This window comes from Mobula birostris, chromosome 31, assembly GCF_030028105.1.
Source record: "Mobula birostris isolate sMobBir1 chromosome 31, sMobBir1.hap1, whole genome shotgun sequence".
Taxonomy (NCBI): Eukaryota; Metazoa; Chordata; class Chondrichthyes; order Myliobatiformes; family Myliobatidae; genus Mobula; species Mobula birostris.
Window position 1 is genome coordinate 35,775,976 of NC_092400.1, and position 23,507 is coordinate 35,799,482.

Here is a 23,507-nt window from a genome sequence, read left to right on the forward strand (position 1 = left end):
TTTATAATCTCTGGTTTGGGAGAGACAATGCTTTGATATTGATAATAATGCAAAGAAAGTGTAAAACTTCCACAATCTACTGTTCCCTCTCTTATTCCCAGGCTTAAGCTGCTCACACAGAAGTAGAATAATCAGCATCAGAATCAGGTTTAATATCACCAGCGTAGTAATAAGTCAGCAAGAATTACAGTAAGATTTATTTATATATATATAGTATATTTAATACTGTATATTAAAGATTTATATATATATATACATATATATACAGTATATTTAATAAGTTAAATTAAATAAGGAGTGCAAAAAGAGGGGAAGAAAGTAGTGAGGTGGACTCATGGGTTCAGTGTCCATTAAGGAATCAGATGGCAGTGGGGAAGAAGCTGTTCCTGAATCGTTGAGTGTGTGTCTTCAGGCTCCTGTACCTCCTCCCTGATGGTAACAATGAGAAGAGGGCATGTCCTGGGTAATGGGGGTCCTTAATGATGGACACTGACTTCTCACGGCACTGCTCCTTGAAGGTGGATGCTACAGAGGCTGGTGTCAATGATGGAGCTGACTGAGTTTACAACTTCCTGCAGCTTATTTTGATCCTGTGTAGTAGTCCTCCACCCCCCCACCAGATAGTGGGATGCAGCCAGTCAGAATACTCTCCACCGTACGTTTGTAGAAATTTGTGAGAGCCTTTGGGTGACATACCAGATCTCCTCAAACCCCTAATGAAATAGAGCCACGGTTGTGCCTTCTTTGTAGCTGCATCAATATGTTGGGCCCAGGATAGATCCTCAGGGATAAAACAATATTGTCAGCTGTGTGCTGGCGTTTTCCACAAGGGCAGTTAATGCTCATATTTTGGATGTTGTAACGTGCAGGCGTATCTGTGGGACAAGAACCAACATGTGGTGGCATGGCTGGAACAGCATCTGAATGAAGAGGACGACACTCGCTCTGTAATACGGGAGAACATCAAGTATCTGAAGCGGGATTATGCACTAAAGTGCATTCGCAGGTCAGTGAATTTATCATTGCAGGAGGAGGAGAATACATAGTCGATGGTGAGCATTGTTCAGCTGAAGGCTTGATTACATAGTGTGTGTGTGTATCTGTGTCTCTGAGTGTATCTGTGTGTTGATTACATAGTGTGTGTGTGTATCTGTGTCTCTGAGTGTATCTGTGTGTTGATTACATAGTGTGTGTGTGTATCTGTGTGATGCTGTGTGTATCTGTGTGTTGATTACATTGTGTGTGTGTATTTAAGTGTTGATTACATAGTGTGGGTCTGTGTGTGTTTCTGTGTCTCTCTGTGTCTGTCTGTGTGTGCATCTGTGTGTTGATTACATAGTGTGTCTCTGTGTCTGTGTGTCTGTGTCTCTCTGTGTCAGTGTGTGTGTGCATCTGTGTGTTGATTACATAGTATGTGTCTGTGTATGCATGTATCTGTGTGTTGATTACATAGTGTATGTCTGTGTATCTGTCTGTTGATTAATAGTGTGTGCGTGTGTGTGCACACATACGTTCATTTTCCTATTCTGACAATGTCTGGGGCCCTGAATGGCATTTCCACTCTCTCGACCTCAGAGATCCGGGTCCGGTGGAACGATCAAGTGTCACGAACCGAGGTCTTCCTTTGTTGCAGTGGATGACCATAACATCTCCTGTTCCTTGTCATTCCCTTTGCTCACCACAGAGCGTTACAGTACTGTCTTCCTAGCCAGTGAATCTCATCCACCTAGTCTACTGGAGCTGACTTCGCGTGCTGGGTCAGACATGTTCCTGTCTCACCAGGGTATGAGGCCACCGGCTGCCCTCACCTGGTTTAGCCTGCCTGGCAAAGCCGTGTACCGGCGTATGACTGTTGTTGCAGCTACTTGGAGACAGAGGTGAGAGCTGAGTGTCCAGTGGGGACCAAAGGTGAAGGAGGTGCCCTGGAATGGACACGACAAGCCCCTTCACCAGAGATACTACCCCACCCAGAATGGACACGACAAGCCCCTTCACCAGAGATACTACCCTACCCAGAATGGACACAACAAGCCCCTTCACCAGAGATACTACCCCACCCAGAATGGACACGACAAGCCCCTTCACCAGAGATACTACCCCACCCAGAATGGACACGACAAGCCCCTTCACCAGAGATACTACCCCACCCAGAATGGACACGACAAGCCCCTTCACCAGAAATACTACCCCACCCAGAGTGGACACGACAAGCCCCTTCACCAGAGATACTACCCCACCCAGAATGGACACGACAAGCCCCTTCACCAGAAATACTACCCCACCCAGAGTGGACACGACAAGCCCCTTCACCAGAGATACTACCCCACTCAGAGTGGACACGACAAGCCCCTTCACCAGAGATACTGCCTGGAAACCCAATACATCCCCTTACAAGGTACCACATATTTAAAAGAACATACAAGTATATGAATGTGCTGTAAGAAAGAAGGCAGTTGACTCAATTCCATTTGCCAGTGTTCTTGTTGCACAGAAGCCATAATTTAGTTTAGTGATATCTTTATCTTTATCCAATCAGACTCTTTTAAAAATTAAGATAGTCTAATGGGTCGCCTCCAGCCTTTTTCTAGGAAAAGGGCACCATTTCCTTGAGTATTTCTTAATAGGTGTAGCCTCTTAATTTTGTCCTTGACATTTGTTTTTTCTTATCTTCCTCCAGTATGCTTATATCGTTTTTTAACAATGAGGATCAGATTAGTACACCCTGTGGTCCAACCATTACCTCTCCACTATTAAATTCAGTGCTTTGTTACTTCAATCACGTTAGTCTGCTGGTGACATATACAGGAGGTTGGAATAGGTTAAAGGGACATTTAGATTGTTTAGTTTAATATTGGAATAAATTACCAGCACAATGATGACCTGAATATGGAGCGGAGGCAGGTCAGTGTAGAGGTGCTGCAGTCTACAGCACGAGATTCAGTGACCTGGGTTCAGTGCTGTTCCTGGGTGAGTGGAGATTCCCTGTAGTTTTGTGACTTCCCCACCCCCCGATGCTCCAGTGTCCTCCCACACGTGTTGTTCAGTTAATTGGTTACCTTAGTGCAGGTGGGCAGCGGGTTAACTGTGGTGGGGTGCTCTAAAAAGGTAAGCAGAAGAATGGGCAACACACACACACACAGAAAATGCTGGACAAGTTGGGCATCATCTACGGAGGGGAATAAACAGTCAGGAGAAGAACTGGACTGATGTGTGTGCTCTGAGAGCCAGCTTCGACTCTTTCGACCAAATGGTCTCCTTCTGACTCATAAAGCAATATGAGAAATAAACAGCATTTTGTATAAATTCAGAGTTGAACTTGGTTAACAAAACACTTGTCTGGGGCATATAAAATGGTATAGAGGCAAGTGCAGAGTAACACTGAAAGAGTGCTCCAACTCCATTAGACACACACACACACACAGAGACACACACACACACACACACACACACAGACAGGCACACAGACACACGCGCACACACACACACAGACACACACACACACACACAAAATGTTTCCATTACTTTCATTTCCAGCATCTGCAGATTTTCTCTTGTTTGTGATCTGACCTCATTAGTTCCATTTTATTGTTATGTGTTTAGTGAGTGAAAATAGGCAGTCTGCGTATCTCATTGACGGTTTTAGAGTCGGAGAGTGAAGCTGAACAAACATGGACTTCCATTAGACTCTACTAAGCAAGTCCCATTCAACAACAATGGCTAAAAATAAAAATAATTATCAAACTGCATCATGGTTTAAACTTAGCAGTAACTCACCAGGGAGTTATTTAGGCCCCCAGTATATTGAAGTGAAGAACCACATGGCCAAACCCAAGTCAGAGGTATGGATTATGAAGAAAGACAGTAGAAACTTGGCCTCATTAGTTTGTCAGAGTTTGTCATCTTTATCATCATTATGACGTGGACGACCATGACCATGAATGTTCCTGACAAATTTTTCTACAGAAGTGGTTTGTCACTGCCTTCTACTGGGCAGTGTCTTTACAAGACAGGGTGACCCCATCTATTATCAATACTCTTCAGAGATTGTCTGCCTGGTGTCAGTGGTCACATAACCAGGACGTGATATGCACCAGCTGTTCATACGACCATCCACCACCTGCTCCCATGGCTTCACGTGATATTGATCGAGGTGGGGGTGGGGGGGGCTAAGCTTGTGCTACACCTTGCCCGAGGGTGACCCGCAAACTAGTGAGGGGAAGGAGTGTCTTACACCTCCTTTAGTAGAGACACATCCCTGCTACCCATTATTCTTATAGTGGATGATACAATTCAGGAATGGGATAGAATGGGATGGTGAACACCAATATATCAGCCAGCACTGTACTTACATCAAATTGTCTATATGCTTGCTAGAGTGCCTTTTCAAATTTTTTGATAACCAGACCAAACAAGATGCAGTTAGAACTCTTGCATTGTTGAAGCATGATATTTAATACATCTCACTGTCCATTGCATTTTGTTTTCAGCTTGGTTCAAGCAAATCCAGAGGTGGCAATGGATAGCATTATCCACATGGCACAACACATCACACCAGCCCAACGCACACAGGTCAGTCATCTCTTAACCACCATGGATGACCCTGTATCACCGTAAGTGATGGCGACGCTGGTCACCGCCCACTGGATATATAATATCAGCAAGAGTGAACAGGATTCATATCACATACAAATTAAGAAACTGTGGGGAGGGGTATTGAGTTCAGAAGTATTGACCCTGTGCATTCTCCAAATCGTTTGTTGATGATCTGTGAACAAATACTGGTGGAAATTATATCCACAAGTGTGTAATTAATTTTCTGAGTCTTGGCCATAGGGCTCGTGGTGCTCTGAAAATAATGTGACTTTGGTGCAAAAGTTTGACATGTAACGAACTTGGTTTTCTACAGCGTGAGTATGCACACACTCAAGCAAACACCTTACCAGCCTTAGCGTCAGGAAGTGCCTTACTAATACTATTTGTACTAGCTGAATGATGTGTATAAAATCTGTGCTGGGACTGTTTTATACACTGAATAGCATAACAATTCTTGGAGTTTCTGGATTGTCTTTGCCTGTAAAGTGTAATTCAGATTGTGTATTTCAAAAAAACAAAACAAAACTTGTTCCTTGTAAGTGGATGTCCTTACACTTCCTCCCTCACCACCATTCAGGGCCCCAGAATAGTAAGGCCTTCCAGGTGAGGCGACACTTTACCTGTGAGTCGGCTGGGGTGATATACTGTGTCCAGTGCTCCCGGTGCGGCCTTCTATATATTGGCGTGACCCAGCGCAGACTGGGAGACCGTTTTGCTGAATACCTATGCTCTGTCCGCCAGAGAAAGCAGGATCTCCCAGTGGCCACATATTTTAATTCCACATCCCATTCCCATTCTGATATGTCTATCCACGGTCTCCTCTACTGTAAAAATGAAGCCACACTCAGGTTGGAGGAACAACACTTTATATTCCGTCTGGGTAGCCTCCAACCTGATGCCATGAACATTGACTTCTCTAACTTCCGTTAATACCCCACCTCCCGTTCTTACCCCATCCCTTATTTATTTATTTATTATTAATTTTTCCCCCTTTCTTTCTCTCTCTGTCTTTTTTCTCTCTCTGTCCCTCTCACAATAATTCCTTGCCCATCCTCTGGGCTCCCCTCCCCCTCTCTTTCTCCCTAGGCCTCCCGTCCCATGATCCTCTCCCTTTTCCAGCCTCGTATCCCTTTCGCCAATCAACTTTTCAGCTCTTGGCTCCATCCCTCCCCCTCCTGTCTTCTCCTATCATTTTGGATCTCCCCCTCCCCCTCTCAAATCTCTTACTATCTCTTCTTTCAGTTATTCCTGATGAAGGGTCTCGGCCCGAAACATCGACTGTACCCCTTCCTATAGATGCCGCCTGGCCTGCTGCGTTCCACCAGCATTTTGTGTGCGTTGCCCTTCATAGTCAGTTAAATATTGATTGTGTTGTTTAATAATGCTTCATCTTAAGTGATAAACTTTGATCTTATACAAAAACTTGCTACAATCTAACAATAGAAATTGTCATATTAAATAACCATTTTCCTTGTCTGAAAAAAGGCCCTCAATCAAAATTTCCTGCATGAAACCATCATATTGAACATGATCTTTGTTACCAAATATCATTTTTTAATGATTGCTGCTGCAGGCCGTTCAGTTCAGAAGGCAAATTCTGCTCCTCTGAATAAATACAAATAAAATTATTCTTACATGGGACCCAGCCATGGTGACTGCCAGTAGCAATAACAATTAAGCGAACATAAAGTAACCCAAAGCAGTACAGACAAAACACTGGAGGAACTCTGCAGGTTAGGCAGCATCTATGGAGGGGGATAAACAGTCGACATTTTGGGCCAAGACCCTTCTTCAGGAATGAAAATGAACGGGGAAGATGCCAGATGAGGTGGTGGGTGGGGGGGTGTCAGGGGAAGAGGAGGAAGTGAAGGAGTACAAGATCGAAGGTGATTGGTGAAGCTTATAAAATGCTGAAAATTCATTCATCTGTAAGTTGGTGACCAAACTGAGACTATTCCTGCTCCTTTAGGTCTTTATAACAAGGAGATTTTATTTTGCCTGTGGCAGGCAAAATAAAGCCATACCACTACAACCATACTTCTTATTTTCATCATTAATACTTTATAATTTTAATCAGCTCAAGCACTATTACGAGACCCGGAGCATGACATTAAAGCGATGCTAAGACTGATTCTCAAACAAGTTATTAGATAAAAATTGGTAATATTACAAATAAGAGTATCAATATTGCCATATAGTTCACCCTGAGGATATTAATTATTGTTTTTATTGTAATTATGTCATTAAAATACATTATATACTCATTTTTTGAGTTAGGTTGTCCTTTATTTTATAAATGTGCCAGTGACTGCCTAGAAGTTGTTTTTTTGTGATAATGACTTCTACAGAGAACTTGATCTGGAAGTTTTCAAGCATAATAAATCAATACAATTGGCCAGCAATCTTCCCTCCGTAGAAACAGATTGAATTAAAAATAATGCAAAATGGTACAGGCTGATACAATATCTCCACCAACCAACTTTGAACTCAGTCCCTGTCATTTGATGCTGATGGTTGCATCATAGAGACTTGAGTACGGGTGGTCTCGGCCATGATTCTGATAGACTATCTCAAAAACAGGGGTCTCATCCTGGGACCCACAGATCCATAAGACCATAAGATATAGGAGCAGAATTTTGCCCATCAAGTCTTCTCTGCCACTTCATCACGGTTGATCCAATTTTCCTCAGCCCCAAGATCCTGTCTTCTCCCCGTATCCCTTTATGCCCTGACTAATCAAGAATCTATCAATCTCTGCCTTAAATATACATGCAGACTAGGCCTCCACAGCTGCCTGTGGTAACGAATTCCAGATTCACCATTCTGGCTAAAGAAATTCCTCACTTCCATTCTAAAGGGACACCCCTCTATTCTGAGGCAGTGTCCTCCGGCCTGAGAATCTCCCACCATCCTCTCCACATCCACTCTGTTAAAGCCTTTCACCATTTGATAGGTTTCAATATGGTCACCCGTCATTCTTCTGAATGCCAGTGAATACAGGCCCAGGGGCATCAAAACATGCTTCATATGACCACCCATACAAACCTGGAATCATTTTTGTGAACCTCCCTTGAACTGTCTTCTGTTTCAGTACCTCCTTTCTAAGATAAGGTCCCAAAAACAGCTCACAATAGTCCAAGCGAGGCCTCACCAGTGCTTTATAAAGCCACAACATTTCATCCATGCTTTTATATAACTATATAGTATAACCATATAACAATTACAGCACGGAAACAAGTCATCTCGGCTCTTCTAGTCCATGCCGAACTCTTACTCTCATCTAGTCCCACCGACCTGCACTCAGCCCATAACCTTTCTTGTCCGTTTTGCTGTCCAATTTAACTTTAAACGACAACATCGAACCTGCCTCAACTACTTCTGCTGGAAGCTCGTTCCACACAGCTACCACTTTCTGAGTATAGAAGTTCCCCCTCATGTTACCCCTAAACTTTTGCCCTTTAACTCTCAACTCATGTCCTCTTGTTTGAATCTCCCCCACTCTCAATGGAAAAAGCCTGTCCACGTCCACTCTAAGTCCCCTTCATAATTTTAAATACCTCTATCAAGTCCCCTCTCAACCTTCTACGTTCCAAAGAATAAAGACCCAACTTGTTCAACTTTTCTCTGTAACTTAGGTGATGAAACCCAGGTAACATTCTAGTAAATTTTCTCTGTACCCTCTCTATTTTGTTGACATCTTTCCTATAATTCGGTGACCAAAACTGTACACAATACTCCAAATTTGGCCTCACCAATGCCTTGTACAATTTCAACATTACATCCCAACTCCTATACTCAATGCTCTGATTAATAAAGGCCAGCATACTAAAAGCTTTCTTCACCACCCTATCCACATGTGATTCCACCTTCAAGGAACTATGCACCATTATTCCTAGATCCCTCTGTTCTACTGCATTCTTCAATGCCCTACCATTTAACATGTATGTCCTATTTTGATTAGTCCTACCAAAATGTAGCACCTCACATTTATCAGCATTAAACTCCATCTGCCACCTTTCAGCCCACTCTTCTAACTGGCCTAAATATCTCTGCAAGCTTTGAAAACTTACTTCATTATCCACAACTCCACCTATCTTAGTATTATCTGCATACTTACTATTCCAATTTACCACCCCCTCATCCAGATCATTAGTGTATATTACAAACAACGTTGGACCCAGTACAGATCCCTGAGGCACACCAATAGACACCATCCTCCAATCTGACAAACAGTTACCCACCACTACTCTCTGACGTCTCCCATCCAGCCACATCTGAATCCATTTCACTACTTCAATATTAATACCTAACGATTGAACCTTCCTAACTAACCTTCCATGTGGGACCTTGCCAAAGGCCTTACTGAAGTCCATATAGACAACATCCACCACTTTGCCCCATCAACTTTCCTAGTAATCCCTTCAAAAAATTCAATGAGATTTGTCAAACATGACCTTCCACGCACAAATCCATGTTGTCTGTTCCTAATCAGACCCTGTCTATCCAGATAATTACATATGCCATCTCTAAGAATACTTTCCATCAATTTACCCACCACAGATGTCAAACGCACAGGCCGATAATTGCTAAGTTTACTCTTAGAACCCTTTTTAAACAAAGGAACAACATGAGCAATACGCCAATCCTCTGGCACCATCCCCGTTTCTAATGACATTTGAAGTATTTCTGTCAGAGCCCCTGCTATTTCCACACCAACTTCCCTCAAGGTCCTAGGGAATATCCTGTCAGGACCTGGAGACTTATCCATTTGTATATTCCTTAAAAGCGCCAGTACTTCCTCTTCTTTAATCATCACAGTTTCCATAACTTCCCTACCTGTTTCCCTTATCTTACACAATTCTATATCCTTCTCCTTAGTGAATACCGAAGAAAAGAAATTGTTCAGAATCTCCCCCATCTCTTTTGGCTCCACTCATATCTGTCCGTTCTGATTCTCTAATGGACCAATTTTATCCCTCACTATCCTTTTGATAACTGTAGAAACCCTTGGGATTTATTTTCACCTCACTTGCCAAAGCAACCTCATATCTCCTTTTAGCTTTTCTAATTTCTTTCTTAAGATTCTTTTTACATTCTTTATATTCCTCGAGCAGCTCATTTACTCCATGCTTCCTATATTTATTATAGATCTCTCTCTTTTTCCAAACCAAGTTTCCAATATCTCTTGAAAACCATGGCTCTCTCAAACTTTTAACCTTTCCTTTCAACCTAACAGGAACATAAAGATTCTGTACTCTCAAAATTTCACCTTTAAATGACCTCCATTTCTCTATTACATTCTTCCCATAAAACAAATTGTCCCAATCCACTCCTTCTAAATCCTGTCACATCTCCTCAAAGTTAGCCCTTCTCCAATCAAAAAATCTCAACCCTGAGTCCAGACCTATCCTTCTCCATAATTATATTGAAACTAAAGCATTGTGATCACTGGACCCGAAGTGCTCCCCAACACAAACCTCCGTCACATGACCTATCTCATTCCCTAACAGGAAATCCAACACTGTCCCTTCTCTAGTTGGTACCTCTATGTATTACCTATCCTGCACACATTTTAGAAACTCCAAACCCTCCAGACCTTTTACAGTATGGGCTTCCCAGTCTATGTGTGGAAAATTAAAATCTCCCACAATCACAACCTTGTGCTTACTACAAATATCTGCTATCTCCTTACAAATTTTCTCCTCCAACTCTCGCTCCCCATTTGGTGGTCTATAATACACCCCTATAAGTGTTACTACACCTTTCCCATTCCTTAATTCCACACAAATAGCCTCCCTAGATGAGCCCTCTAATCTATCCTGCCAGAGCACCGCTGTAATATTTTCTCTGACGAGAAATGCAACACCTCCCTCTCTTGCCCCTCCGATTCCATCACACCTGAAGCAATTAAATCCAGGAAAATTTAGTTTCCAATCACACTCCTCCTGTAACCATGTTTCACTAATAGCTACCACATCTTACTTCCAGGTATCAATCCATGCGTTAAGCTTATTCACCTTTCTTATAATGCTCCTAGCATTAAAATAAATGCATTTAAGGAATTTTCCACCTCTTACTCTCTGCTTATCACTAACGGTACAAACAACTTTACTATTTTCTTTATCTTCCCTCTCCCCTACATCTGTTCCTATACTCTGTTTCCCCTCCTCCCTTGTATCTAGTTTAAATCCACCGGAGCCTCTCTAGCAAACCTACCTGCAAGAATATTTGTCCCCCTCCAGTTCAGATGTAAATTGTCCCGCTGGAACAGGTCCCACCTTCCCTGGAAAACTGCCCAGTTATCTATAAATCTGAAGCCCTCCCTCCTGCACCATGTCTTCAGCCATGTGTTGATCTGCGCTATCTTACTATTTCTAAACCCTCCTGCACGTGGCACTGGTAGCAATTCTGGAGGTCCTGTCCTTTAACTTGGCGCCTAACTCCCTAAACTCACCTTTCAGAACCTCCTCACTCTTCCTATCCACGTCATTGGTCCCTACATGGATCACGATATCTGGCTGCTCACCCTCCCTCTTGAGAATACCGAGAACTCAATCGAGATATCGCGGACCCTGGCACCAGGGAGGCAACATACCAACCGGGATTCTCAATCTCTCCCACAGAACCTCTTATCTGTCCCCCTAACTATCGAATCCCCTATCACTACTGCTCTCCTCTTTTCCCTCCTTCCCTTCTGAGCTGAGGGTCCCGTCTCGATGCCAGAGACGCGACCACTGCAACTTGTCCCTGGTAGGTCGTCCCCATCAGCAGTATCCAAAACGATGTACTTACTATTGGTGGGAACGGCCACAGGGGTGCTCTGCTCATTCTGTCTATTCCCCTTCCCTCTCCTGACAGTCACCCAGCTACCTGTCTCCTGACTCTTAGGGGTGACTATCTTCCTGTAACTCCTCTCCATTTCTGCCTCTGCCTCCCGAATGATCCAAAGTTCATCCAGCTCCAGCTCCAGTTCCCTAACTCGGTTTGTCAGGAGCTGCAGCTGGATGTACCTTTTACAAGTGTAGTCATCAGGGATGCCCTGACTTCCCACATATTGCAAACGGAGCACTCAACTGCCCTAACTGCTGCCTCAATTACCTACTCTTAAGGTAATTAGATTTATTAAAGGAACTTACCCGGCCTTACCTCACTTGGAGTGAAGCTCTTTCTCAGCCTCTGCTCACCGAAGCCTCTCGAGCCAAAGCCTTCCTACTCTGTCTCCCTCTACTCCGTCGCCCGTTACATCATTGCCCGCTCTGTCAAACTGCTCTCTTTTAAACACTCCGTTGCCTCACAGTCCAACTTACACACGCTTGCGCTGTCATGCCCGGTCAACTGCCAAAGAAAGTTCTAGTCCTAGTCCTCCTGAAATGAATGCTAACATTGCATTTGCCTTCCTCACCACAAGCTTGATCCTGCACAAGTACTCCCAAATCCCTTTGCACCCAAGTTTTTTGTTATTTTCTCTCCATTTAGAAAATAGTCAAACTTTTCATCTCTTCTACTAAACACTTCCCAACAGTATTCTATCTGTTACTTTTTTGCCCATTCTCCTAATCTGTCCAAGTCTTCCTGTAGCCTCCTTTACTTCTTCAAAACTATCTGACCCTCCACTTGTATTCATATTACCATCAATTCCATCATCCAAATCATTAACATAAAAAGAATCAGTCCCAACACAGACCCCTGTGGAACACCACCAGTCAACAGCAGCCAATCAGAAAAGGCTCCCTTTATTCCCACTCTACCTCCTGCCAGACACTCACTTCTTTATCTGTGCTAGAATCTTCCCCGTAACAGCATGGACTTGTAGCTTGTTAAGCAGCCTTATGTGTGGCATGCCGTCAAAGGCCTTCTGAAAATCCAAATCAACCAATTCTCCTTTGTCTGTCCTGCTTGATATTTCTTCAAAGAATTCCAACAGATTTGTCAGGCAAGGTTTTTCCTTGAGGAAACCATACTGCTTACAGTGTCACGTGACCAGCAACAATGAATATATAATTGAGTCAGGTTTTATAAAAGCAATCAAACATTTATTAAACTCTGCTCAATATTAAAAAAATAAACAAACGAAAATCTTAACCGGAAGTAAACTGCTATGTGGCCATTTAACAAACCGTCACTCAGTGCTAGTTCTTAAAGCGATAAATGTGAAAACAGTTCTTAAAGTGGTAAATTCAAACACAGTTCTTAGAATGGTAAACTCGACAGTCCAAGAGATTTATACAGTCAATTAGGAGAGACTTTCCTGAAGTAAAGAATTCCTCGAAGACACAACGTCACTGCCAACCCCAGCCGGATCCTGCCTTGTCTGCAGGATTCACGACTACGGAAATAAAACGGTTTAAAGGCACTGACCTTTCCCTCTGGATACTAGATACTGCACAGCCTTTTCTGCCACTTTTAGCAGAGGCTATCTCATGCAGATCACTCTTTCTTGAACGAATTCAATAATGGTCGATCCTATCCAAAACTGCTGAATGACTCCTTCAGGTTCCCGTCTTCACTCTCCAATATTACTGAAAAAAATACATCAACAAACCTGGCAGCGATTGGTTAAACTACCGGCCCAACACTTTTGTACCTTTCAATAGAACGTAAAACTCTGTTTTAAATCAAGACTGCGTCATAAGGCAAATATGCAGCGGAGCAAGAGTATCTGGCTGACGTCCTAACTGGAAAAACTAACTGCGTCACCAGGGGTCTACACTTATATACCTCGTGAGAACAGGTCATCATGTGACCTCACGTCGGCGGGAAAATTACATCATGTGACCTCCGCAAGACAATTACATCATCCTCACAAGACAGTCACAAGATATCCATGAAGTATGTAACAACAGCCTATTTTATCAGGTGCCTCCACGTTTCCTAAAACCTCACCCTTGATAACTGACGCCAACATCTTCTCAACCTCTGAGGTCAGACCAACCGGCCTCTAATTTTCTTTCTTCTGCCTCTCTCCCTTCTTGAACAGTGGAGTGACATTTGCAATTTTCCAATATTCCAGAACCATTCCAGAATATACGATTCTTGAAAAATCATTGCTAATACCTCCACAACCTGTTCAGCCACCTCCTGGGGCATACACCATCTGGTCCAGGTGACTCATCTACCTTCAGACCTTTCAGCTTCCTAAGAACCTTCTCACTAGTAATAGTAACTTACACACTTCATGAACCCAACACCTGGAACTTCCACCATACTGCTAGTGTCTTCCACTGTGGGTTAATGCAAAATACTTATCCAGTTTATCTGCCAGTTCCTTGTTCCCCCATTATTACATCTCCAGCATTGCTTTCCAGTGGTCTGATATCCACACTTTCCTCTTTTACACTTTATACATCTTAAGAAACTTTTGGTATCCTCTTTAATATTATTGGCCAATTTACTTTTATATTCCTCTTACCTTCTCAATGACTTTTTAGTTGCCTTCTGTTGGTATTTAAAAGCTTCCCAATTCTCTAACTTCCTACTGGTTTTTGTTCTATTATATGCCCTCTTTGGCTTCGACTTCTCTTGTTAGTCATAGTTGTGTCTTCTTTCCTTTAGATGACTTCTTCCTCTTTGGGATGTATATATCCTGTGCCTTCCAAATTGCTTCCAGAAATTCCAGCCATTGCTGCTCTGCTGTCATCCCTGCCAGTGTTCTTTTCCAATCAAATCTGACCAACTGCCTCTCATGCCTCTGCAATTCCCTTTAATCCACTGTAATACTGATGCATCTGACATTAGCTTCTTCTTAAAATTTAGGGTGAGTTTGTTCATATCATGATCACTTACCCTGAAGGTTCTTTTACCTTGAGCTCTCTAATCAGTTCTGGTTCATTGCACAACATCCAATCCAGAATAACTGATCCTCTCATGGGCTCAACCACGAGCTGCTCTAAAAACCCATCTCACAAGCATTCTAGAAATCCCCTCTTGGGAGCTAGCAGCAACTTGATTTTCCCAATCTGCCTGCATATTGAAATCCTCCATGACTATTGTAACATTTTCTTTTTGGCATGTATTTTCTATCTCCCATTGTAATTTGTAGACGACGTCCTTACTACAGTTTGGGGGGTCTGTATACAACTCCTATCAGGGTATTTTTACCCTTGCAGTTCCTTAGCTCTATCCACAACGATTCAACATCTTCCAACCATATGTCACCTCTTTCTAATAATTTGATTTCATTTTTTAAACCAGAGCCACTCCACCCCCTCTGGCCTCCTGCCTGTCCTTTTGATACTATGTGTATCCTTGGACATTAAGCTCCCAGCTATAATCTTCTTTCAGTCATTATTAAGTGATGCCTACAACATCATACATGCTAATCTGTAACTGTGTTATAAATTCTTCCACCTTATTCCATATACTGTGCACAATTAAATACAACACCTCCAGTCCTGTATTCACCCTTTCAATTTTGTCCACCTTTTACATTGCCACTAGTCCTTTTGACTGCAATTTTGCCCTATCAATAGCCTCTCTTTGCTAGGAGTCTCACTACACACTGCCCCTGTTTGTAAACCAACTACCTCATCCTTAGCACTATCACTACAATTCCCAACCCCCTGCCAAATTGGTTTAAATCTACCCAAACAACTTTAGCCAGCCTGCCCACAAGGATATTGGACCCAACCCCTCAGATTCAGGTGTAATCAGTTCCTTTTGTACTGGTCATACCTCTCCCAGAAGAGATCCTGATGTTCCATAAATGTGAACCCCAGCCCCCTGCCCCAGTTCCTCAGCCATGCACTCATCTGCCAAATCATCCTGGTTTTACCCTCACTGGCATGTAGTGGCAGCAATCCAGAGATTACTACCCTGGAGGTCCTGTTTCTCCACTTTCTACCAAGCTCCCTAAAATCTCTCTCCAGGACCTCCTTACCTTGTCTACCCATGTCATTGGTGTGAATCTGCACCAGTACCTTTGATAGATAGACAGATAGATAGATATACTTTATTGATCCTGAGGGAAATTGGGTTTCGTTACAGCCGCACCAACCAAGAATAGAGCATAAATATAGCAATACAAAAACCACAAACAATCAAACAACAAAATGCAAACTATGCCAGATGGAAACTAAGTCCAGGACCAGTCTATTGGCTGCCTACCCTACCTTTGAGAATGCCATTGACCCAATCCAAGACAACCCTGATCCTGGCACTGGGGAGGCAACTTAGCATTTGTGTTTCTATCACACCGCCAAGCCTCATCTCTGTCCCTCTGACTATAGAACACTGAAGTCCTCTTCACCTCTCCGCTCTTCTGAGCCACGGCACCAGACTCAGTGCCAGAAACCCAGTCACTATGGCTCCCCCTGGTAGGTCATCCCCTCAATGGTATCTAAAGTTGTATACTTATTATAGAGGGGAACAGCCACAGGTGTACTCTGTACTACCTGTGCATTTCCCCTCCTTCTCCTGACAGTCACCCAGTTACCAGTCTCCTGCAACCTAGGGGTGACTACCTCCCTGCAGCTCCTGTCTATCATCTCCTCAGTCTCCTGTGTGAGTCAAAGGTCATCGAGCTGCAGATCCAGTTCCTTAATACGTTCTCTCAGAGGCTGCAGCTTGGTGCACCTGGTGCAAGCCCATGTATCCGGGAGAATGGAGCTCTCCCACACTTCCCACATCCCACACACAGAACAGAACACTGTCCCTGAGTCATTCTCACTATACTGTGCACTGATAGATGAGGAATGAGCAAATAAGACAGAGAGTAACTTACAAGACAATTGACCTCACCCAAACCTGCTCTCGCCTAAGCCTCAAGAGTGTGACAAGAATACACATAGATGTTAGCTGTCCTGTGTGATCAGCAGTTGGTCTGCCACCTGTCTTCAGGAGAGAGAGAGATAAGGAAGACAATGGAGCAGCATTTGGGAGATGTGTAATGAAGGGACGGGAGAGAGAGCTGTCTAGAGCGGCTCCCCCTTTGAACCCTGAACTGTTTGAAGTGATGGACAAGCGATACCCCAGCAGGGGGATAAAAAGGGACAGGTTCGCTAAGGCAGGACACACACGACACCCGAGGTAACGAGACCCTGGAAGCGGTGCGCCTCTCACAAGTCGGTGGGAAGCTTTTGGGCAGCTGATCGGGGGATCAAGCCATAAACGCACAGGGTGGAAAGGCACGATCGGCGGGAACCTGGTGTGTGTCCACCCTTGCCTGGGTGCCAGGTTCAGCGCAGGGAAACGATCGTATCTGGAAACGGAGGGGTCACGGTCGGTGACCTCAGATGACATCACAAAGGACTCGCCCGACAGCTGACTGCGAAGGTCTGTGTGTGGAAGCCGTTTGAATATTCATTTGTTTTGCTCTCTCTCCTCCTCCCCCCCACTGTCCATCGCTATGGCAACGATTACTGCGAACTGAACTAAATTGAACTGGACTTTGTGTCACTTTGAAACTGGTCATTTACCCCTAGACAACGATAGAGCTTGATTGATGCTGTTATCTGAATTCTGTGCACATGTGTGTTTATCATTGCTGAACTGTTACATTTATTATCCTTTTGATTAGAGTACTGTGTTGCTTGTTTCTTTAATAAAACTTTCTTAGTTCTAGTAATCCAGACTCCAACTGAGTGATCCATTTCTGCTGGTTTGGCAACCCAGTTACGGGGTACGTAACAGGAGCCAAAGCTACTCACTCTCAGACAGACACACCCATAAGAATGGCCACTCTGCTCACACCTGTGCTATCTTTCTAATGAATCCCTCTTGCTGATTGGTCACTCCTCAACTCAGAAAACTGCCGCAAAATTCTACCTTCAAGATCCCGATTGGCGCCCTGATTAAAACGTAGCTCTTTCCGTTCACCCTGGCATGGATTGTCCAGCTCAGTTAATGGAAAGCATCAACTGCATGGAGAAGGTTGGGTACCACTGGTCTAAAGCTTCAATCTGGCTCAATAATATTGCAGGGACAGTAAATGTGGTGATGCCTCTGACAGTGTATCAGAACAGTCATTAAATTGGCATGGTGGTATGTCAAATTAAGAAAATCTCTGACCATTTGTAATATACATGATTTAGAAATGTTTTATATCGAAACCAGAAGCCCGAGATTGGGAAAAAAACAGAACAGGGAAATGTATTCATATCATCCCTCATAGTGGCAACCAAAAATTTGTCAAATCATAACTAAATCAAAACTGAAATTCGATTAAACTATTTGTGTCCATACATATGGATAAGGAGTAGACAAATACACTAGCAACCCCGACTGTAAATGTACCTAATAACTTGGCCTCCACAGCTGTCTGTGGCAATTCATCACCCACCGGCTAGAGAATTTCCTCCTCATTTCTGCTCTAAAGGGGCATCTTTGTGTTCTGACTATCTGCCTCCTGGTCTTAGATTCCCCCACAATTGGAAATAACCTCTCCAGGCCCATTTTATCAAGGTTTTTCAATATTTGGTAGGTTTCAGCAAGGTTTCCCTCCTCATTCATTCCAGTGAGGGGAGGCTCAGCTATCAAATGCCCCTCCTACATTAACATTTTCATTCCTGTAAACCTCCTCTGGACCCGCAGGGAGAGGAAAAACATGTCATCTTACAAAGTTACTGAGCAGCACCAGACATCGCCTGTAGGTCCCAGTACCATTCATTTCACTTCTACACCATGAGACACGGGAGCAGAATTAGGCCATTCAGCCCATTGAGTCTGCTCCACCATTCCATCATGACTGATTTATTATCCCTCTCAACCCCATTCTCCTGCCTTCTCCCTGTAACCTTTGACACCCTGAACAATTAAGAAACTCCACTTTAAATATACGCAATGACTTGGCCTCCACACCATCTGTGGCAATGAATTCCATAGACTGACCACCATCAGGCTAAAGAAATTGTTCTCAATGGATGTCCGTCAATTCTGAGGATGTGCTCTCTGGTTCCAGACTCACCTACGATAGGAAATATCCTTTTGATATCCACTCTCTCTAGGCCTTTCAACATTCGGTAAGTTTCAATGAGATGTCTACCGCGCCCTCCACCCCCCCCCCGCCCCATTCTTCTAAATTCCTGTGAGTACAGGCCCAAAGCTATCAAATGCTCCTCATATGTTAACCATTTAGTTCCTGCAATCAGACTCATGCAAGTCATCTCCAATGCTAGCATATCTTTTGTTAGATAAGGGACCCAAAACTGTTGACAATACTCCAAGTGTGGTCTGACCAATGTCTTATAAAGCCTCAGCATTATATCCTTGCTTTTATATTCTTGTCCTCTTGAAATGAATGCTAACATTGCAATTACCTTCCTTACTACAAACTTCAACTTAACCTGTAGGGAATCATGCACTGGGACTAGCACCTCTGGTTTCTGAATTCATTTCCGGTTTATAAAATAGTCTACGCCTTTTTTCCTTCAACTAAAGTGCATGATCACATGCTTCCCAATACTGTATTCCATCTGACACTTCTTTACCCATTCTCCTAATCTGTCCAATCTTTCTGCAGACTCTGCTTCCTCAGTAGTACCTGACCCTCAATAGCATTATCCACAAACTTTTCCACAAAGCCATCAATACATCATTCAGATCATGGACATATAATGTGTAAGGCAGCAGTCCCAACACCAGTCCCTGCAGAACACTACTAGTAACTGGCAACCAACCAGAAAAAGCCCCCCTTATTCCCACTCCTTGCCTTCTGTCAGTCAGCCAAGCTTCTGCCCATCTTTCCTGTAATACCTTGGGATCCTATCTTGCTAAACAACCTCATGTGTGGTACCATGTCAAAGGCCTGAAAATCCAAGTAAACAACATTCGCTCACTCTCCTTTATCTGTTATTTCCTTACAGAATTCCAATAGATTTGTCAGGTAAGGTTTCCCTTTCATGAAACCATGCTGAATTCAGCCTCCGACAAACCCGAATCCTCATACTTAATAATGGGCTCTAGTATCTTGACGTCAGGCTAACTGGCCAAAAATTTACAGTCTTTTGCTTCCCTGCCTTTTTAAAGAGTGGAGTGACATTTGCGATTTTCCAATCCTCCAGAAATGGAAGCTAGAAGCTCGGGTACTGGTTTTAATTATGTTGTTTGTGACAAATGGATTGATATTTGTGTATTATAATATTTATATTACTACAAAAATGTTAAAGTAAAGGAGTATTCCTAGTTTAGAAGTATGATGGATATGAAGAAACTCTATCTGTATACATCTATTTTGTATGTGAAAGTTAACCAGCCTCATTCTTATAATGAGATAATAAAATATCATACAATTAAATAATCTTGGTTTGTCAGACAATAATATATTGAACTGCATAACCCTAAAATCACCATTTTGAAGTTGAGCACTTTTGAATAAGGTCTCATGATCCCTACAAGAAATTTATATCTAAGGATAAGATTGTCTTGTTCATGTGCTCCACCATGGTCACAGATCATGTGACACTTAAGGAAGATAATTGTGAGAATCTGATTTTCATGGCACTGAACCAAAGGAAGACCAATAATTAAAATTATATGGCAGTCAGCAGAAATGTGAACCGGTGTGAAGATTGTTTTCCAGGAGTCACCTGTCACTGTTTAGTCTCTTCCGTTTGGTGTTCTCAATATCACTGTAATTGCATCTCATTTAGGAAATTCTTGGCTTAATTTTGCTTTGTGTTCATATTTTCAGTTTCAGCAACATTTTTCTTGACATTTGCAAAATAATTAACTATTCTCATAGCTTTTTTTCCTTCCCAAAATAAAACCTCAGCAATATTAATATGGGTTGTGGAGCCTGATGCATAGTAAACTTAGCATTAGCGTGTGAGAATGATGTTGGTTTGTTCAACAGAACACCTGGGATGATCTAATGACAATGTGGTTTCCTTTCCTGGTTGAATGCACTCCTGAAAGTTTCATTTCCCCTCATATTTGCATATTCCCTACCATCCTTCACCCCCATATATTCAACCAGGGGATGCACTGCCTTCCTACAGCAGGAAAGCAAAAAGACTCTTCATTCCTCAAAAACATCATTCTTAACTCTGAGGCAAATTGAATTACCCATTTCTAACATTATTCATCATCATCATTATATGTGGTGCTGTGTCATATGGCGTGGGCGATCATAGTCTTGCCCATCAGTGTTCTTGGCAAATTTTTCTACAGAAGTTGTTTGCTATTGGTTTCTTCTGGGCAGTGTTTTTACAAGACGGGTGACCCCAGACATTATCAATACTCTTCAAAGATTGTCTGAATGGCATCAGTAGTCACATACCAGGACTTGTGATATGCACCAGCTGCTCATACGACCATCCACCGCCTGCTCCTGTGGCTTCACGTGATCCTGATTGGAGGTGGAGCGCTAAGCAGGTATATTGTTATCCTGGGTAAACGTAACTGTTCAATGAGATTGTATCTGAATGCATTTAAGCAATGTTCAGGATTGTGGCACAGGGGTTTGTTTTAAATTCTTAAAGACTGAGGGAAAAGACAATGTAGTACTAAGTTTCAATAAATAAATTAAGCATGCTTTAATTTTGAGATCTTTTAAATCGGCTTTCTATGTATTTGTGCAGTTGTAAAAGGTTTAAAAATCACTTCTAATCTGTCACAGTACCCCTATGAGTGAACTAATCTGATGCTGAAAATAGTGAATTGTTGTAAAGGCCCTTCCATTATCATAGTTAAAACTGTGGTCTTCAATAGTGTGTGAGTCTTGTATTTGAGGAGACATTGCGGTCTTTGATACAGTTGAAGTCAGAAGTTTACATACACCTTAGCCAAATACATTTAAACTCCATTTTTCACAATTCCTGACATTTAATCCTAGAAAACATTACCTGTCTTAGGTCAATTAGGATCACTAATTTATTTTAAGAATGTGAAATGTCAGAATAATAGTAGAGAGAATGATTTATTTCAGCTTTTATTTCTTTCATCACTTTCCCAGTGGGTCAGAAGTTTACATACACTTTGTTAGTATTTGGTAGCATTGCCTTTAAATTCTTTAACTTGGGTCAAGCGTTTTGGGTTGCCTTCCACAAGCTTCTCACAGCAAGTTACTGGAATTTTGTTCCATTTCTCCAGACAGAACTGGTGTAACTGAGTCAGGTTTGTAGGCCTCCTTACTTGCACATGCTTTTTCAGTTCTGCCCACAAATTTTCTATCAGATTGAGGTCAGAAAATGATGTCAAGTCTGGTTCATCCTTGGGAGCAATTTGCAAACACCTGAAGGTACCACGTTCATCTGTACAAACAACAGTACGCAAGTAGAAACACCATGGGACCACGCAGCCGTCATACCGCTCAGGAAGGAGACGCATTCTGTGTCCTAGAGATGAACATACTTTGGCGCGAAAAGTACAAATCAATCCCAGAACAGCAGCAAAGGACCTTGTGAAGATGCTGGAGAAACAGGTAGACAAGTATCTATATCCACAGTAAAACGAGGCCTATATCGACATAACCTGAAAGGCTGCTCAGCAAGGAAGAAGCCACTGCTTCAAAACCGCCATAAAAAAGCCAGACTACAGTCTGCAAGTGCACATGGGGACAAAGATCTTACTTTTTAGAGAAATGTCCTCTGATCTGATGAAACAAAAATTGAACTGTTTGGCCATAATGACCATCATTATGTTTGGAGGAAAAAGGGTGAGGCTTGCAAGCCGAAGAACACCATCCCAACCGTGAAGCATGGGGGTGGCAGCATCACGTTGTGGGGGTGATTCGCTGCAGGAGGGACTGGTGCACTTCACAAAATAGATGGTGTCATGAGGAAGGAAAATTATGTGGACATATTGAAGCAAAATCTCAAGATATCAGCCAGGAAGTTAAAATTCGGTCGCAAATGGGTCTTCCAAATGGACAATGACCAAGCATACCTCCAAAGTTGTGCCAAATTTGCTTAAGGACAACAAAGTCAAGGTATTGGAGTGGCCCTGACCGCAATCTGATAGAAAATTTGTGGGCAGAACTGAAAAAGCATGTGTGAGCAAGGAGGCCTACAAACCTGACTCAGTTACACCAGTTCTGTCTGGAGGAATAAAACAAACTTCCAGCAACTTACTGTGGAAGGCAACCCAAAATGTTTGACCCAAGTTAAACAATTTAAAGGCAATGCTACCAAATGTGTATGTGTCTGACCCACTGAGAAAGTGATGAAAGAAATAAAAGCTGAAATAAATCATTCTCTCTACTATTATTCTAACATTTCACATTCTTAAAGTAAAGTAGTGATCCTAACTGACCTAAGGCAGGGAATGTCTTCTCGGATTAAATGTCAGGAATTGTGAAAAACTGAGTTTAAATGAATTTGGCTATGGTGTATGTAAACTTCTGACTTCAACGGTATATGGTACAAATGAATGGATTTGGTTGAGGAGCAATGAATGAAGAAACTTTAACCCAAACATCTCTCATTAAAGCCTTAGCATGCCTGAATGGAAATAGCCTATTTGCAAAAGTATTCATGGAGCTAGAACAAAAGTGAAAACCATAAAATGTATAGCTCCTCCACTTAACCAGGAACGTTGGTTCTATTTATTGAAGCCGTTCCAGTTATGGGGTACACCATTAAGAGTTTCCAGCAATTTTAGACCATAAGACATAGGAGCAGAATTAGGCCATTTGGCCCATCAACTCTGCTCTGCTATTCCATCATGGCTGATTTATAATCCATCTCAACCCCATTCTCTTACTTTCTCCATGTAACCTTTGATGCCCTGCCTAACCAAGAACCCACTAAACTCTCTTTTAAATGACTTGGCCTCCACATTAGTCTCTGACAATGAATTCCACAGATTCACCACCATCTGGCTAAAGAAATTCCTTCTCATCTCTGTTCTTAAAGGACACTCCTCTATTCTGAGGCTGCGCCTTCTAGTCCTAGACTCACCTACTGTAGGAAACATCCTCTCCACATGCACTCAACCTAGACTTTTCAACATTCAATAGGTTTCAATGAGACCCTTCCCCC

General features: G+C 42.7%; 1 protein-coding gene across 1 annotated transcript in view; it reads left to right on the forward strand.

Moving 5' to 3' along the window:
* Positions 1-6,840, forward strand: part of acacb (acetyl-CoA carboxylase beta) — a 169,683-nt gene extending 162,843 nt beyond the window's left edge. The window contains exons 53-54 of the mRNA XM_072247887.1: positions 870-1,006; positions 4,488-6,840. Coding sequence (XP_072103988.1) covers positions 870-1,006; positions 4,488-4,614 — 264 coding nt within the window. The 3' untranslated portion in view covers positions 4,615-6,840. The remainder of the gene's footprint in view (positions 1-869; positions 1,007-4,487) is intronic.
* The last annotated feature ends 16,667 nt before the right edge of the window (positions 6,841-23,507 follow it).